General features: G+C 39.5%; 1 protein-coding gene across 1 annotated transcript; it reads right to left on the bottom strand.

Annotated features, from left to right (window-relative positions):
- Positions 1–1695: 1695 nt before the first annotated feature.
- LOC134535904 (uncharacterized) lies at positions 1696–5293 on the bottom strand. Its single transcript, XM_063375275.1, has 2 exons — positions 4999–5293; positions 1696–4065 (listed from the first exon to the last, which is right to left on the bottom strand). The coding sequence occupies exon 2, from the start codon at positions 3661–3663 to the stop codon at positions 1990–1992; it is 1674 nt and encodes a 557-aa protein (XP_063231345.1). The 5' UTR covers positions 3664–4065; positions 4999–5293; the 3' UTR covers positions 1696–1989.
- Positions 5294–18379: the final 13086 nt, after the last annotated feature.

The raw sequence follows: 18379 nt of genomic DNA, 5'->3' as shown, positions 1-18379 counted from the left end.
ATCTGTTAAATTTTTGTTCGGGCACGTCTGACAGAACTTTACTTAAATTCACTTTGGGAAATAAACGTGCTGGTGTAGCGGGGTTGAGAACTCATGTCTAAAGGAGCATCACTTTTAATAATTTTGAATTTATGCTAGCCAGCTTATAACCTTTTGCAACGACGACCACGGTGAATAATTCGCGTGTACGGCCATGCAATCTCTAGTCCGCCGCGTCGAATGAAGTACTGTCAGGTTTGGTAGAGTAATAAACCTTCGTGTACTTTGTCTCGGTTTGTATGTCAAGGCTTGAATTTTTGAGAGTCATTGTTTGTAACTAAATTTGTTGGGCTTGCGCGCTTAATTGGGTGCGCAGTTTTTTGGGGCGTTTAGTCCTTTTACCTTGGTCGTGGTAAATTGCTTTGAACTAGACCCGGGATTGCATGTGTCATTACGGTTTTCTTTGTTGTATATTCGGCGTATGTAAATTGATCATTATTGTATTACGTATCTAATCAGTTTATTGTTAATTGCTTGTTCGAATACGTATAGAGTTTACTAAACTATAAATGGTTTTGCTATTTTGGTTATATTTATTTGTTTTTCTCTCATACCACGTAAGGGTTTCCTCCACAGTGTAGCTACTCATTTCCTATCCAGCTAGGAACTTCGCATTAACGTGAGGTGTTATACACCGAGTTTGTAGTCTCTTGCGAATTCCGTCTCCCAAGGGGCTGCAATTTTGCAAATTCCCTGTCAATTGCTAACCAGAGTAACGTTTATTTTTCTAGATGTTAGGGAGAAAACAGGTTTTCGTATGGGAGAGTTTGGCACGTGGGAAAAATTTGGCCGTTTTCTGTACGTAAATGGCAGAATCATACCACTCTACGAAAAATATTATTTTTATTATGTATCTGTAAGTGTACCGCCAATACTTGTTTTAAAGAATTTAGGAATCAGCAAGTGTTTCTTACGGTGTTCGCATGTGACCCAAATATGCTTGCACAAATCCACACTCCGTAACGGACCAACACTTGAATTCTCGTGTTTCGAACATGTCTTTAAACGTTAACGTACGGATAAATATTATGTTGAGAATGCCACGAAATGTAAAATAATTTTACTACGTGCTGATGATAATGTGCACTGAAATTTCGTACCTCGTATTCATGGGCGTTGATCCCCCCCTCCTTTCACGGAATCAAAAAGCCCCTCTCTGTTAAATGGGAATGATAAACGTTATACCACCACCTCCCCCTTGGTATTCACACAAATTTTCACCCATGCACTTATTACTTGAATGTATTAGGGGGGAATGTACTAAGAATGTACTTTTTTTGATGCGTAACGTCTTAGCTCTCGGTATACGGTATTTGGTGGGAGTAATTTCGAGAATGCGACGAAGTCATGGGACGGAAACGTGTAACAACCACGGTGCTGTCATCTGTGACGGATGTCACGAATCAAAGTTTGCAAAGACAAAGGGAAACTATAGTATTAACTGTTTAATGAATTTTAACAAGGTGGGTAGTATTTAAAAAATAATAATTTTTGAAAATCAGGTACATATTTAGGGTTTAGTATTTTTTCAAGCCTTTTTTGCTTTTACTGGAGCCTTTCATTATATAGTTTAAAATTTCAGTTTGCTAAACTAAAGCCTCTCCGGCAGCGAATTCTACCGGCGCACAGTGGAGTATTTGTACCGAAATCCTGGCCAAAAATATTTTTTTGATTATTTGAAGTCAAACAGTATAGACGACTTTTTGTGAACTATTTTTGCAATAAAACACTTAAATGAAGCTCTTGTGCACCAAAGAACAACTGGATTCAACAATAAAATAAAAGCAAAGCCTATTAAGTGGAAAGCTATTCACATTGCTGATTCATTTTACATTTACTTCTGTATTCACACCAGTCTTTATAGATGATAAGTTATTTACAAAAATGAGTTCAGTTTATTCTCAGCCTTCATTGTAATTTCTTGTGTCTTTACGATGAACGCGCACTGTGTTAATCCGAGTCTTCGGAGCTACAGCTACGGTTCTCCTCTGCTTCCTCGTAATTATATTCAGCTTCTTCATCGCACCCATCTTCGCTTCTTTTGGTAGAACGAATTTCAGCCATCTCTGGCAGAAGAAGCTCCAGAGTCTCGCTGCTATATGGCTTAGTTGTTTTCCTTCGCCTCTGTGTGGAGCAGCTCAAAAAAGGATCACTGGTTAACAGCAGCCTATTGAGGACATCTCTGTTGCACACTTCTCTGTTAAATTTTCGGGAATACTTCGTCCTGTACATCCGGAAATGTTTGTTCCTAGCCTCAGCAGCTTCTTCTGATAGCTGGCCTATAGGCAGAATAGCTTCTTTAAAAACTGCAGCTCCGTGCAGCAATACTTTGTGCATTGTTGGAATCATGGGATGCCAACTATAGAGGCTCACATATAGCTTGGCTGTTTCATAAGCATACTTATGAAATTTCGTCTCATCAATATGGTGCCCACTTGAAATAGCTTCCAATATTACTTTTAAACTTTTAATAAGTTCAACATTCACGCCAGTAATTCGTGATGCAGTGTCTGGTTCTGCAAAGAAGCGTCTTGATGTGTTCCCATCATTCGTAGTTCCAAATCCTTGCTTTGGAACATCAACCAATAATCCAAGTTCGTCTTTAAGCATTTTTTGAATGTTCATTTTAGTATCCGCAACAATTCTCTTCTGTTCTTTACTTATTGCTTGCCAAATGCTAATTGGTATTCTGTATGACAAACGCAAAATTGATTCCAAAAACCTGATCCGTGTCTGCAGAGGGGACAGTCCAAACGTTAAAGTATTGGGGTTTTCTGTGAAATCCTTACATAATTTGTTAACATCTTTTGATGTAGATCCACAGATGTAACACCTCATTGTCGATGTCGTGCCAGTTGCAGCATTGCAGACTTTTCCGTCAACCATTGTTAACAGTAAAGTGTGTCGAATCTTCACAGCTCCATGAAAACTTGGCACTTCTGTTTCTTTCAATGTTTTTATTTGTTCCTGAATGTACTTTATTTCATGAAGAGTAACATCTGCAGTTTCATGTACAAAACGGATGCGAATTGGCCTACAGAATCTTGTGGAGGAAGGTGTTGGGTTCTGCCATATAATTTTTTTCTCTGTATGGTTATTAGCAATTAATTTTATGGGCACACATGAGCTTTGAAAAATATTGGCATCACTATCAGCTATGTTTTCAAATTTTTGTTTGAACTGTGTTTGCTGAGAACCATCGCACCCCCATTTTGAGATTAATTCCAAATTTGGTTTTTCTTCTGACGACAGTACCTGTAACACTTCTTCTAAGTATTTGCATAACCTTGAAGAGATGTGATCCAATAAAGACTGTAACTTAACTTCTGCTTTTGTTTCAGAAACGACAATGGAGTCTTTGCTTGGGTAACATTCTTTTTTTGCTTTTGTGAGCAGTGAATAGCAAGAGTAAACATTTTTGTTTGCACTATAAATTACTTGATATTGCTGTTTTGTTAATTCCGCTTGAACAAAAATAGACAATGCTTCTGAAGGGTTGTGTTTTTTTACTGAATTTCTGTTTGACAATAGATTTGTTTTAATTTTACTAGCCCTTGTTGGAGTCTCAGTGATTTTTTTCATTAAATCAGCAGCATCAGAATTTCCTGAAACTCTGTGATTCATTGATGCAGCATATGTTAGTTCTTCAGGGGTGAACTGTTGACTGAGTTCTTCTGTTTTCCTGCGTTTTGTCCTCTCACTTGACTCAATGAAGTCCTTCGTAGGACGACCGCGACCTGAGGTAGTTGATGAAAAGTTGGGCACCTTAATGGTATGCGATAACCATTTACCATTGTTCTGGAGAAACCGTTACTCTTTGTTATTAGCTAAAGACCACCTTTTCTTAAAATCAGCTTTAAAATACCTGAGTAAGCGACTTAATGACTTTCTCTCATCTTCTGGGCACTTTGCTATGTCAGCTCTGTGTTCCATAAAATGAAGCTTTTCAACAATGCACCTGTTTGGAGATTCCCGGAGTAGTTCATATAATGACATTCTCGTAAATTCCTTTTCCTTGTTCGGAACCTAAAACAAAATAAACTAATATTTATGACTGTAATTAATTATGAAATAAAGTTTATACTTACATATTATTTTAAAAAATTATCTAAATCTTATTTACGGTTTATATAAGTATAATGTAGGCAATCACTTAAAAACCGATATCTTAAATCTTATCTATATCACGATAAATATAAATGTATAAGATTTTTAATAAATCTGTGTTAACAAAACCACATTTCCTATCACATTAATATCTGGATAAGAAGCATGACTGGGACAAAGAAAATAGTAAACGCACAGAACTTTGAAAGTGAATGTTGATGGGAATATGTCCACTCCGAAATTAAGAGAGGAGCATCACATAGGGTATTTTCCTCAATTTATTTTCTAATTCCCAGTCTCCAACACGTGCATATCTCAGCACTGATGAATCAACTGGCTCATAATATTAATTTAAGCACAAATATTGAATAGCAACTTGTACCTAGTTCTCTAATAGTTTTATTAGAATTTACTAGCGGTGCAAAACGTTTGGTAGGGACTGTAATGTTATTATTTCTTATTTAATAATGCTGGCAATGTATTACAAATATAAGAGCTATAATAAACCAAAGTAAAATTAGTTTTTCCGGTATCCTTTGATAGGCAACAGTCAAATTTGTTAATCTGAAAACTATTGTAAAAATCCACACCAATGTTTAAAATAAGTGTTAAATAAAAATGGCAACTACATGCGGGAAATTTCTCTTCTGGTATTGAAACTTAGTGGGCAACGTATTAAGAATATGTTTAAACGACAGCCCGACAAGGCCCGACACACATTCAAAACTTCTCTTGAAACCATAAATTTTTTCTAATCTTTCGAACACACATTTTCTCCTAAGTTTGTTATTTTTTATTACGGCACTTAAATAATTTTTCACAATAAAATATACATTGAAATGAAACAGTTACCTTATTTAACAGCTGTACGAAATTTCATGACAATATGTCAATCCTAACAGCTAGTAGAAACACGTATGTTGAAGAACACGAACGGTGAACTCTCTAGCACAAGCACGTCCGCACACATAGACATCAACTCTTCAACTAAGCGTAGCAGTCACCGGATATGACTCATGGTACCAAAAGAGACCCTGCTCGACGCGCATGTGATTAGGCAACAAGAAAATACCATTTCTGCTGTGACTAAACGAAATATATTTTTTTTCTTTTTTGGCCAGGATTTTGGTACAAATACTCCACTGTGCGGCGGGTGCATAAAATACATGCGATTAACGTTTCTAAATGTAGTTGAAAGCACAAATTACGTATATACTTATCACGCTCGACATTATTTTAAAGAATTCTATGTTAAAATTCGTGTCCGAGTTTTGTATTATAAATGTATTTGCTAAATGAGAACACATGACTTTTCTGGTTACCGAATTTAGATGTTACACATTAATGGCGAGTACTGAAGACTTGCTTACATGTTTCTTTTTAAGTAATACAATGTACTAAAAAAAGTAGGTTCTGTAAATCTGCCTAGCACGTTTCCAAATTGTGATAATTTTTGTCATTAAAAATAATTGTCATAGGTGTTATTCGTCAGAAGTTAAGTAAACTATTAAAAAGTAATAATTAAAAATTCCGTGATTAGCGTTATATGCTATGGGCGGCCATGATTGGCCAGACTCTACTCCAATTACGTCCACCCACAGTGGACCAATCACAGCTCGACTCTGAATAAGCCTTGTATAAATACAAGGAATTGCGAAACGTCAGGCACGTGGCCTGAACGTAAACGCTAACAGGTATATTTAAAAGGAATATTTTATAAATTACTAAAAATAATATTATTAAACTAGCAAGAGAAAAAAAACTTTTAGAAAATTCGCCATGGCAGGTAAATCGTCGGGGAGCGGGCCAAACATAAAATGGTCACCAGGATACGAGAGAACGAAAGAGAGAGAGAGAGGAAGAAAGAGGGCAGGAGGGGGTTGGGAAAGCACTCGTTTCATCATCCGAAGATGACAATGGATCAGTTACGCCCTCGGGGCTCCAAGCGCATTGTTTTCGTCACTTTCGCTTCGCTGCTTTGCCGCGGCATCGCGCGCTCTCTTCGCTTTCCACGTCGCGTCCCGCCGACAAGAAGTCCTCATTCATTGTCCCGCTGCGTCGCGCGGGGGCGGCGATGCAGGTCCGGGGGTCCATTGTCGTGCCTCTGTCCCCCCCCCCTCTACCCCTCCTAGCAGTCTCTCTCTCTCTCTCTTTCGCACGCGGAACGAGAGCGACAGTCCTGAATCAGTCGCGCCCGCCTTCTGCCCGCGTTACGTAAGACCAGGGTCGATAATTTCTGAAACAAAAAAATTATAATAGTAGGATGAAACCTGTTTAAAAAGGGAAGGGAATATAACAAAAAATGAAAGGAAAAATTATTTACGGGCGATCTGAGGTCGTAAGTGGAAGGAGGTGAGTTTTTAAGGGTAAAAAACGGTTTATCTCGATTTACGGCAAAACTACAAGTCCCATGGAAAAAAATTAAAAGACAAAGTTGTAGGTAATAAAAATATATATAACTTTTGTGATTACACTTTTTTCACATTACCTAAAAATTTATGTGAAAACTTCAAATAATCAAGTTTTTGGTTTTTTATTTTTATTTTATACAAAAAAAAACTTTTATTCACTAAATTTGGTGAAAACTTACCTTTTTATGTCCCAAATACAATGTAAATTTTTTATTTGACATATTTGTTTTTTACCTTATTTTGACTTAATATCGAAAAAGTACCCTAATTTTCAATCGAAATTTCTCGCGTCAAAATATCAGCTTTTTAAAATGAAGTCGGTGGCCTTTTCGTTCATTGAAATCTCTTCTTTCTGATAATGTAAAAAATATATATACATTACTATGGTAAATGTTCTCAGAAACTGCAAAGAAAAGAAAAGAAACTCGAATCCGAAATATTTTTTAATCACTATGTACTATTTTAAGCTCTTTAGTAAAATTTACACTTTAATTACTTGAAAAACGCAAGATTAAATATTACACTAATAAACAAAAAAAAATTGCAAATCGAAATGTACTACTATCATTAACAACCAAATAAGTTAATAAAGTAAATTTTTATTTAAACATCTACAATATTTTCGGGCGAATTCCCTTATATTTGGCAAAGTAATGACATTTTATCAAACGAATCTTTTTTTTCCCCTCGATCAAATCTAATCTGACGATGATCTGAGTGACTAAAAAAAAAAAACAACTCTGGTTTTCAAAAGTATGGGCGCTAACTTCGCACTTTTTTTTATTTTAAACAATTTTAAATTGGTAAACTATGCGTTCGATCAAACGGAACTTTTTTTCCATCAAAACTGATCCAACGAATGACGTTAAGAAATTTTTTGTTTTTAAAAGTGGAATTACTAACTTCGGACTTTTTAAAACATGTTTGATTGGTAAATTATGTAATTTGATAAAAGAAAACCTTTGTCTTTAAATCTGATATAACGATGATCTAACGAATGACTTAAATAAAATTTTAGTTTTAAAAAGTGGGGTTGCTAACTTTGCACCGGTCGAATCCAGGGCAGCTTTATCTACCCAAATGAAACAAAAAAATAAAAATAAAAAGGAGCAGGGATCTGCAGTTAGAAAACATGTAACTAATATCCACAAAATATTATTTGAAAATACTTTTTTTTTATTAATCGTGTTCTCTCTTAACGTTATGCATGACACCATGGACACTCCACCTCCAAAAAAAAAATTAAATTCCAAAAAATTCCCTCTGGTAGCATTTTAAATAGTCAGGATGAGTCTCCGTCCATCCGATAAAAAAACAAGTGAAAAAAAAACAGCCTATGGTCTAAAGAAATTCCGACGCAGGACATGAATTTTTCGCGAAAATATTTTTACGTACCAGCTGTGGGTTAAAACTTTGTGGAATCGTGGTTAGCTGAGTAGGGTACATGACAACTGTCAGCACACCAATCACAGCCATCCAGTGCGGAAGCAAACGCGTCCTGAATGGCAGACTGCCGCCAGTTCCTAATGAAATAGCTTGCGCAGGCATGCCTTATTGCAGTCTAATGAGCGATCAGATTTATTTTCTTTTCGCGAATCATACATGACCCTATTTATACGTGTTTGAAGTTGGATTTGAACAACTGGTTTATTGCAAATAATAGAAAAAAAAGTATTTAAGATGGAACGCTAAGTATATGGATGGAATTCAATGTAAGTTATTGAAGTTAATATATAACAGTTACAAGTTTAGCTGTGTTTACAAAATGCTTCTTGTTTTATCCTAAATAAAACAAGCCATATTGTTCTCGTTGAACTTCAAACACGCATTACAATCTTGGGAAACACTTAAGGTCGTTAATGTTTAAAAAATTTCCATTTATTTTATTCTGATGTGCCCGTATACGATTTTTTTAAAGGCAAATTCAGGCTCATTTTGTTAAATGGCGCAAAGCAATGCAAGCGGGTTTCTGATGACTTTAATTTCCTACCTCATACACAACTTTGGGTTTATTAATTTTAGAATATTTACAAAAGGATAACAAGTGTAGTTTTTTATTATTTATTAAATTAATGACATTATGTTTCGGATTGCATACATGTGGTGGTTTATTTTACCCTCGCGTAAATTTTGACGACACTCATGTGTAGAAGGGCATGACATTAGTGCATGTAATACATACGCAAACAAAATAGAATTAAAAATTAGTTAAATGTATGTTTGTGTTCGTAGGTCTTTTTTTTATGGAAAATGAATTATAACATATTAAAACTGCAACATAAATTAGCTGCATTAATTCCAAAATACGGACTGGTATTCTGTTGAAGAAAAAAAAAAAAACAAGGTGTTTTAAATTAAATCAATAGTTCGAATTTTCCGTGACACCCCCCCTGGAGGGAAACTCTTGACCAACAAAAGTAACACGATACTAACAAAACAATTTTTTACTCCCAAGGAATGCAGCTATCAGCCGCCGAGATTCTGATATGCATATGAAAGGTGTTGTTGCCCGTTATGTTTGTCTCGGCCCTCCGCCTCCTCGTAGTTACAACACAGTCGACACCACACATCACGGCCGGGGAAAGAGGTCACAAAACACATGGACTTATATTCTGTGAAGGGATGAGGAAAAAAATGGTGGGGGGAGGGAGGGAAAGGGGGGAGAGTCTTCACGGTAGTGTACACACGGCTCTTGGCGAGCAGTTGTCGAAACGTGTTTTCCCGAAAGCCGTCGGCCTCCGCCACCTCCGCGAGATATCCGAGTCCTGATTGATGAATAAGACAAACTCCAGCTCGTCCCACGCGAGTGGAAGCGGCGTATGATCTCTCTCTCTCTCTCTCTCTCTCTCTCTCTCTCTCTCTCTCTCTCTCTCTCTCTCTCTCTCTCTCTCTCTCTCTCCCGACCTCTTATGTAACGGTTATTCTATTAGCGGCGGGCGTGGCAGCCACATCTGTCGAGTCACATCCGTCACTGCCGTGTCGAGTCCACGTCACCCGTGGTCAGGACTATGCGTGGAGACAGTGGCGTAGCCAGGTGGGAGGTCCCTCCCAGAATTAAAAAAAAAAAAACCAAACCGAAGACAGGATAAGAAAATTAAAGCAACCCAGATACATAAGGTTACAGAGTTATTATTTCGGAATCCTTAGAGAACTACAATAATTATTTATTTCCTCCCCAGTACATCCCTACTTGCCTCATGCACAAAAACGTCTTACATCTAATGCCGGTTTGCAAGCGTGGTTTTGCAAGCTTGTCTTTCATACAAACATTTCACGTGAGTTACACGTATCTAATAACATTATGTATTTATGTGGCTTTTTTTATAACAGAATCATCGAAATTGTTTCTTAAGAAAAGAGAATTAAACACAATAAAAAACTAAAATTAAAAAAAAAAAATTTTGTTTTCTCAAGCCAAATCATAACACATGCGTCTATGTGTAAACGGTGTCTTTCTAAAAGTCCACTATTAAGTGAGATTTTTAATGTGACAATTAATTTTCTTTTAAAAATTCAATTACAAAGATAACTTAAACATCAAAAGTTAAATAAAGGTTGTACTGCACCCGCTCCTTAACATTTGATGGAGACCGGGAAAATTCGCAGATTCATTTCGCGCTACGCTACAATTCAAATTACCATAACTTTGTGCTGCTTTTGATCCACTGTTAATCTGGAGGACACTCGGTCATTTAGAGACTCTCAAAAGTTGACTTCCCCATATCCTTAACACGCAGTAACCACCAGCATTGGCTTTAAACCCAAATATTTACAGTTATTTATTCAATTTGGTTCTCCTTATCTGTATTACACAAAATATAAAAAATTCAATTTTGCCAGCTAATTATGCAATATAAACTTTGTTGAAGTTCAGCCACTCAAAAAGTCTACAAAATGAACCGTGTTAACATAAAATATAAAATAATGAGCTGGAACGGGACACACATCCTTTAAGTCGTGTACAAGAGTTTTTGATAAGGGAATTTGGTTCCAAGAGCCAAACGCGTTTCTCATTGCAGCCGACAAGCACATTAGAGCGAGTTGAAGACGTGTGTGACAGTGAGTGTGGAATAAAGCGAAATGATTAAGTTGAATAATCGTTCTTGTGAGGCTTTCACAACGACGCTGAAATTTAAAAAAAAAAGAAAAAAAAGAAAGGAAACTGATCACGGAAGCGCAAGTTATTTGATTTTAGTATCAATCTGCTGATATTACACAATCATATAAACGTTACTTACCTACTTAAGTGAAAATTAATACAGTACACAAAATGTGCGGACATTTAATAAAAAAAATTCTCTAATATCGCGCTTAACATTAATTTTCTTGAGCTACCAGAACATAGGCCAAAAATCACTAGACCGAAAGGCACTAGACCGAAAGTCATTTAGCCGAAAGACACTAGATCGAAAGTCACTAGACCGAAAGGCACTAGACGGAAAGGCATTAGACCGAAAGTCCCAAGACAAAAAGGCATTAGACCGAAATTCACTAGACCAAAAGTCATTTGACCGAAAGTCACTAGACCAAAAGTCATTAGACCGAAAGGGACTATACAGAAAACTTGAATATTTATTTCGCTGGAAAAATGTCTTAACTCTATCTAGAGGCAGTTGGCATTATACCGATAGGCACTAGACCGAAAAGCACTAGACCGAAAGTCATTTGACCGAAAGCCACTAGATCGAATAGTCATTTGACCGAAAGGCACTAGACCGAAAGTCGTTTCTCAGAAATTTCGGTCAAATGATTTCCGGTCTGCCGAAAAGTCGTCGTAGGTAACTATGACCCGTGAATTTGCGTATCCGCGTACGTGAATCCGTGTCCGCCCTCGTGACATTCCGTAACGGGACCAGTGGCGGAGGCAGCGTCATCTCGTCTTCTCTCGCGCCGACCCGGACCGCGGGCGAAAGTGAGAGCGCGTGAATCAGCCGGCGCGCGGCGTCTGGCCGGCCTGTTGCCCCGGCATCCGGTACACCACGTCGACCGCAGAACTTCACGTCCCCCGTTCACGCGAGCTTTGTCAACGGAACATGAAAACAGCTGTATCACTACGTGTTAATGTTCGCCGTATAACTACTGGGTTTGGATTTTTACCCGGCCATTTACGTTTTGTGTTGTCCCAGTAACCTCCAACAGTTCAAGTATTTTGTAAAACCGTTCCCTGAATAGCTCTCCAGTATCCAACTGCGCACATTAATGAGCATAATTATACAAACTACTTTTTAACAACTATTGAATATTCAATTATCTTTTCCATGGTTTAAAACAAAATGTTTGAATGAATCATCAGTTAGAATATGAAATTATGCCTCAATTTTTGTTAGAAATACTCAGTATTATCTCGAAAAACGTATTTTATACATGCAAAAATAACCATAGCCATGTGTTGTACAAAGTTACAATTAATTTTCTTGTAGTATTGTAAACTTTTTCTTGGTAGCTGTTTCTCAAAGGAATCATTGTAAAAGTACAGACTTTTGTTTCCCCCAATATGGGGGATTGGCGTATAGTTAGCTTTCCTGGATTAGTTTACTTTTATTTCAGGAAGTAAATTGTCTTCTATTTAATCTAATAAAAACCATATTTTAAGCTTAAAACCACAGATGTGGTTGTCTTGTTACAAAGCTGAATTCTTAAATAATGAGCGTGTAAGCAGTATGCAGAAGGTACGAAGCCGATCATAGCTTTCAATGTCCCGGCGTCTCGATTATTTATTTAAGCTTCAACTTCGCGTCGTAACACTCTTCAATAAATTAAACAAACCCCCTCCCTTAACCTTTTAAAATAACGAATGTTGCTGTCTCCGGTTCGATATCCCCGCTACACTAGCACTGGGAAACATTGCAAACGTGGTTCACCAATATACTCTTAAGAGGTCGCGTTGTAGCAAGCCTTACATAGACAGGTTATCCGAATAGAAGTGCACAGTTGTGTACTGGCGACTCTGTATACTGCACTTGTCCTCACGGGATACCTTGCAATATTGCAGAATTCCTGCCCCCTACTACCAATAACTCTTTGACTAAGAATGTTTTATGTTGTTTTTTTTTAGTGTTTCATAATTATTTTGTACTCATAATTCTTTTAGTATGCATAGGCATTTCAAGTTTTTGTTTGTGCTTTAATAGTGATTATTATTAACTTGGGTTATGTTTTATGTTAAAATTAATTTAGTGTGTTTTAGTAGTGTTTGTTTCGTTGTAATTTACTTAATCACTAAAAATTAACATGTGTGTTAATTAAGTTTTGTTAAATTTTAAAGTAGGTATATTCTGGGTAGTCAGACAGTAACATTCTAGAAAATTCTAGAAGAGTTCGAAAGAAAGGAAGACGCGGGCGCGACACACTGTCGCCGGGAAGTTGTTCCTCACGCCTCAAGTTGGTGCGTTGTTGGAAAAACCCCGGGACGTGGGCGCATGACCGCACAGCAAGAAACTGTAACTTTCTCCGGGCGCTGCCTCGTCAGCCAATCAGAGCGAGCATTGAGGTGGTGTGACGTGTGCTTCCCAGACTTTTAGAGAGAGGAAAAAAAACTTTTTTTTTTGACGTGACAACGTCTAATAAATCGATGAACGCCGGCTGCACGCACGAAAAAGGATGACTCATTGTCCCGTTACGCACCGTGTCCCGTTACGCTTTGTCCCGTTATGCTCATTGTACGCTTGCGCCGCATCTATCTCTCTTCCACTCGATTGGAACAACCATCGATTTGACTTTTTCGAGGCACATTAAACTTGAAACACTCCCATTCGTTTCCTACTTTTCCTATCCTTAACAGAATAACACAGATTGGAAGAAGTTAAATAGCAAACATGTATAAAAGTTATAGTTAAAATAATCTCTTCGTTAAAGTAATAAACATATTTGAATTAATGAGTGCAAATAAAAGTAAATTTATCAATTAAATTGTAGATTTCATTTCACTCCTTTGTATCCATACAAAATAGTGATAATTTAATTAAAATGATTCAATTTTATTCATAAATGTATGCAATCATTTCATCAATGTTTTGTTATGCTTATGACGTCACGTTAAACTATCGTCCGTAAACCGGCTTTATAGACAACCAATTTTTTTTTCAGTTTTTTTTTCCTTTTATGGTCTGTGTTGTGATTTGGGCAGTTGGCCCCACGGGATCGCCTCCCTTTTGTTTCTAGATTTGTAAAATTAAGGTAACTTCGTAGTTGTCGCTCGATCGTCGCTACGTGCGGTCGCGTCATCGGCAGCTCGCCGGAAAAAAATGGAAAGACGTAACTTAAAAAAAATCATTGTATATAAACAAAACTTTCAAGTGTTTTAAAATGTTTTTTTTTTCTGTGTTGTATTGCCGGGCCAACCTGGAATGTAACAACCTACTAAAATGGTTCTGAAGTGATATTTTTTTTTCTCCTAGGTATATGTGGTATTAGTCAGCTAAACAGATTATTTAAATTAATAGTTTAATCCCCTACAAAAAAATTATTTGTTACAGTAAACTTGTACACTCAATTAAAAACACACGGATTTGTGCATCGTCTTATTTTTTTAAACTTTCCTATTAATTTAGGTCATTATATGTCCATGTATCTGTTGATACTTCCTTAAAAACCTTTTACAATATTTATATATTAATTAAAATACGTAAATTCTGCATATATATAATGTAAAAAATTATTTTACAAGTCTTAAATTCTAATGTATTCTGGCATAAGTGAAACTTCGATATTCTTTTCAAAATGGCAAAATTTATTTACCTGGAAGTGCACAAGAAAACCACTGTTAGTTTACTTGCAAACTTCCAGTCCGGACAGCCCTCATGACGTCATTTCTGGGGACAAGTACGTAAAAGTAAACACTTCAGGCGTATTCTGATGCGGCCTAGTATACATCGACTCGCATGTAGAAACGCTTCCTGCCGACAGAGAATTCTATGAACAAAATGACAGCGACTATTCTTCATTATTGCACCTGGTTCCCAACACTTTTATCACGCGCACACAGAAAAATGTTTCTGAACTTTTTCCTTTGGAAACCCAGTTGCCAATAAATTGTTTGTAAAACTAAAACTAAAAATAAAAATTTGTACAACACATTGCTATGGTTATTTTGCACATATGAAATACATATTTTTTTGGAACCAGAAATAAATATTTCTGTAGCGCTTACGAAAATTTGCACATAATTGTAACTTTGGATTGAAATTATATTAAGGTAAACATCAAACAAAAAATATTTCTGAAAATTTTGGCTCGGAAATTTATCATCTTTGGAGACTGGCTTGAAACTACAGCACTCTCAAAACGCGTTTACTGCATTCGTGTATATATATATATATATATATATATATATATATAATGTGTAACATCTTAGCTCTCGGTATACGGCATTTGGTTGGAGTAATTTCGTGAATGAAACAGAAGTCAAAGAACGGAATGTGTTACAATCACGGTGCAGCCATCGGTAGCGGATGAAGCGAATCAAAGTTCACAAATACAAAGGGAAACTTTATAATTTATTTACATTTTTGAAGTGAAACTTCTTTGGTGACGTAACAATTTTCGAGCGTTATGAAAATACCGACCGTATGAAGGGAAATAGCCATGTATGTGGTGGGGGAACCGGTAGTGAGGAAGGGAATATTTAGGTACGTGGTGGGGGAACAGGGAGTGAGGAGGTGAATAGTTAGGTATGTGGTGGGGGAACAGGGAGTGAGGAGGAGAATAGTTAGGTACGTGGTGGGGGAACAGGGAGTGAGGAGGGGAATAGTTAGGTACGTGGTGAGGGAACCGGGAGTGAGGAGGGGAATAGTTAGGTACGTGGTGGGGGAACAGGGAGTGAGGAGGTGAATAGTTAGGTATGTGGTGGGGGAACAGGGAGTGAGGAGGAGAATAGTTAGGTACGTGGTGGGGGAACCGGGAGTGAGGAGGTGAATAGTTAGGTATGTGGTGGGGGAACAGGGAGTGAGGAGGGGAATAGTTAGGTATGTGGTGGGGGAACAGGGAGTGAGGAGGAGAATAGTTAGGTACGTGGTGGGGGAACAGGGAGTGAGGAGGTGAATAGTTAGGTACGTGGTGGGGGAACAGGGAGTGAGGAGGGGAATAGTTAGGTATGTGGTGGGGGAACAGGGAGTGAGGAGGGGAATAGTTAGGTATGTGGTGGGGGAACAGGGAGTGAGGAGGAGAATAGTTAGGTATGTGGTGGGGGAACAGGGAGTGAGGAGGGGAATAGTTAGGTACGTGGTGGGGGAACAGGGAGTGAGGAGGTGAATAGTTAGGTACGTGGTGGGGGAACAGGGAGTGAGGAGGGGAATAGTTAGGTATGTGGTGGGGGAACAGGGAGTGAGGAGGGGAATAGTTAGGTACGTGGTGGGGGAACAGGGAGTGAGGAGGTGAATAGTTAGGTATGTGGTGGGGGAACAGGGAGTGAGGAGGAGAATAGTTAGGTACGTGGTGGGGGAACAGGGAGTGAGGAGGGGAATAGTTAGGTACGTGGTGAGGGAACCGGGAGTGAGGAGGGGAATAGTTAGGTACGTGGTGGGGGAACAGGGAGTGAGGAGGTGAATAGTTAGGTACGTGGTGGGGGAACAGGGAGTGAGGAGGGGAATAGTTAGGTATGTGGTGGGGGAACAGGGAGTGAGGAGGAGAATAGTTAGGTACGTGGTGGGGGAACAGGGAGTGAGGAGGGGAATAGTTAGGTACGTGGTGAGGGAACCGGGAGTGAGGAGGGGAATAGTTAGGTACGTGGTGGGGGAACAGGGAGTGAGGAGGTGAATAGTTAGGTATGTGGTGGGGGAACAGGGAGTGAGGAGGAGAATAGTTAGGTACGTGGTGGGGGAACCGGGAGTGAGGAGGTGAATAGTTAGGTATGTGGTGGGGGAACAGGGAGTGAGGAGGGGAATAGTTAGGTATGTGGTGGGGGAACAGGGAGTGAGGAGGAGAATAGTTAGGTATGTGGTGGGGGAACAGGGAGTGAGGAGGGGAATAGTTAGGTACGTGGTGGGGGAACAGGGAGTGAGGAGGGGAATAGTTAGGTACGTGGTGGGGGAACAGGGAGTGAGGAGGTGAATAGTTAGGTATGTGGTGGGGGAACAGGGAGTGAGGAGGAGAATAGTTAGGTACGTGGTGGGGGAACAGGGAGTGAGGAGGGGAATAGTTAGGTACGTGGTGAGGGAACCGGGAGTGAGGAGGGGAATAGTTAGGTACGTGGTGGGGGAACAGGGAGTGAGGAGGTGAATAGTTAGGTATGTGGTGGGGGAACAGGGAGTGAGGAGGAGAATAGTTAGGTACGTGGTGGGGGAACCGGGAGTGAGGAGGTGAATAGTTAGGTATGTGGTGGGGGAACAGGGAGTGAGGAGGGGAATAGTTAGGTATGTGGTGGGGGAACAGGGAGTGAGGAGGAGAATAGTTAGGTATGTGGTGGGGGAACAGGGAGTGAGGAGGGGAATAGTTAGGTACGTGGTGGGGGAACCGGGAGTGAGGAGGTGAATAGTTAGGTATGTGGTGGGGGAACAGGGAGTGAGGAGGGGAATAGTTAGGTATGTGGTGGGGGAACAGGGAGTGAGGAGGAGAATAGTTAGGTATGTGGTGGGGGAACAGGGAGTGAGGAGGGGAATAGTTAGGTACGTGGTGGGGGAACAGGGAGTGAGGAGGTGAATAGTTAGGTACGTGGTGGGGGAACAGGGAGTGAGGAGGAGAATAGTTAGGTACGTGGTGGGGGAACCGGGAGTGAGGAGGGGAATAGTTAGGTACGTGGTGAGGGAACCGGGAGTGAGGAGGGGAATAGTTAGGTACGTGGTGGGGGAACCGGGAGTGAGGAGGGGAATAGTTAGGTACGTGGTGGGGGAACAGGGAGTGAGGAGGAGAATAGTTAGGTACGTGGTGGGGGAACAGGGAGTGAGGAAGTGAATAGTTAGGTACGTGGTGGGGGAACCGGGAGTGAGGAGGGGAATAGTTAAGTACGTTGTGGGGAAACAGGGAGTGAGGAGGAGAATAGTTAGGTATGTGGTGGGGGAACCGGGATTGAGGAGGGGAATAGTTAGGTACGTGGTGGGGGAACCGGGAGTGAGGAGGGGAATAGTTAGGTATGTGGTGGGGGAACTGATAGAGACGACGGTAGGGAAAGGTAGAAATGACGCTGCATACTTGCTCTCTTGCTCTCTTGTGCTCTTGTGCTTTGTGCTCTTGCGCTCTCGCACTCTTGCGCACTTTCATGTGCGTGGTTGTTTCTTGGGGGTGGACGTCACGCTATCCCCACTCCGGAGCCGTTGGCGCAGTCGGTGATCGCTGGAGCAGCCTTGAGCGGGCTCCACGTGGCGGCGTGCGGCTCAGGTTGAACCCTGCCGTGCTGCAGGGATAGGGACCCGCCTGCGCCTGACGCCACCACGACTTTAGGGAGTATTTGTGCAGAGGGCAACACAACGGAGTTTGAGCTTATTGTGCCACGGCCATATTCGAAAGAAGATATTTTTCTTTCATGTATGTATTATTAGATTAATTACTTGTGTAAATCGGTATTGTTAAACAGTGTTACGTATTGTTTTATCTTTGTAACTAATTATTTCTGCTGGTATAATGCTTTTCACGCTTTAGTTGACATGGGTAATTATTTGTCACGAAATACTATTTGATTAACTAACTCACACACCGTATTATAGTTACGAGCCCAAGATTGTGTGATACGTGAGGTTCAACTAAGAGACGTGAATATTTCTTGATCTGAGTGTAAATGTGGTTGACTGCGGCTCAGCAAAGTAGCATTGAGCTAGGTCCTATTCGTATGACATGTTGTCACTTTCACATGCCAGATCCTACCTTAGACTACAAACGTCCATTTGAACAAT

The sequence above is a fragment of the Bacillus rossius genome, chromosome 10, assembly GCF_032445375.1.
Source record: "Bacillus rossius redtenbacheri isolate Brsri chromosome 10, Brsri_v3, whole genome shotgun sequence".
Classification (NCBI taxonomy): Eukaryota; Metazoa; Arthropoda; class Insecta; order Phasmatodea; family Bacillidae; genus Bacillus; species Bacillus rossius.
This window is presented reverse-complemented; position numbering and strand designations above follow the sequence as displayed.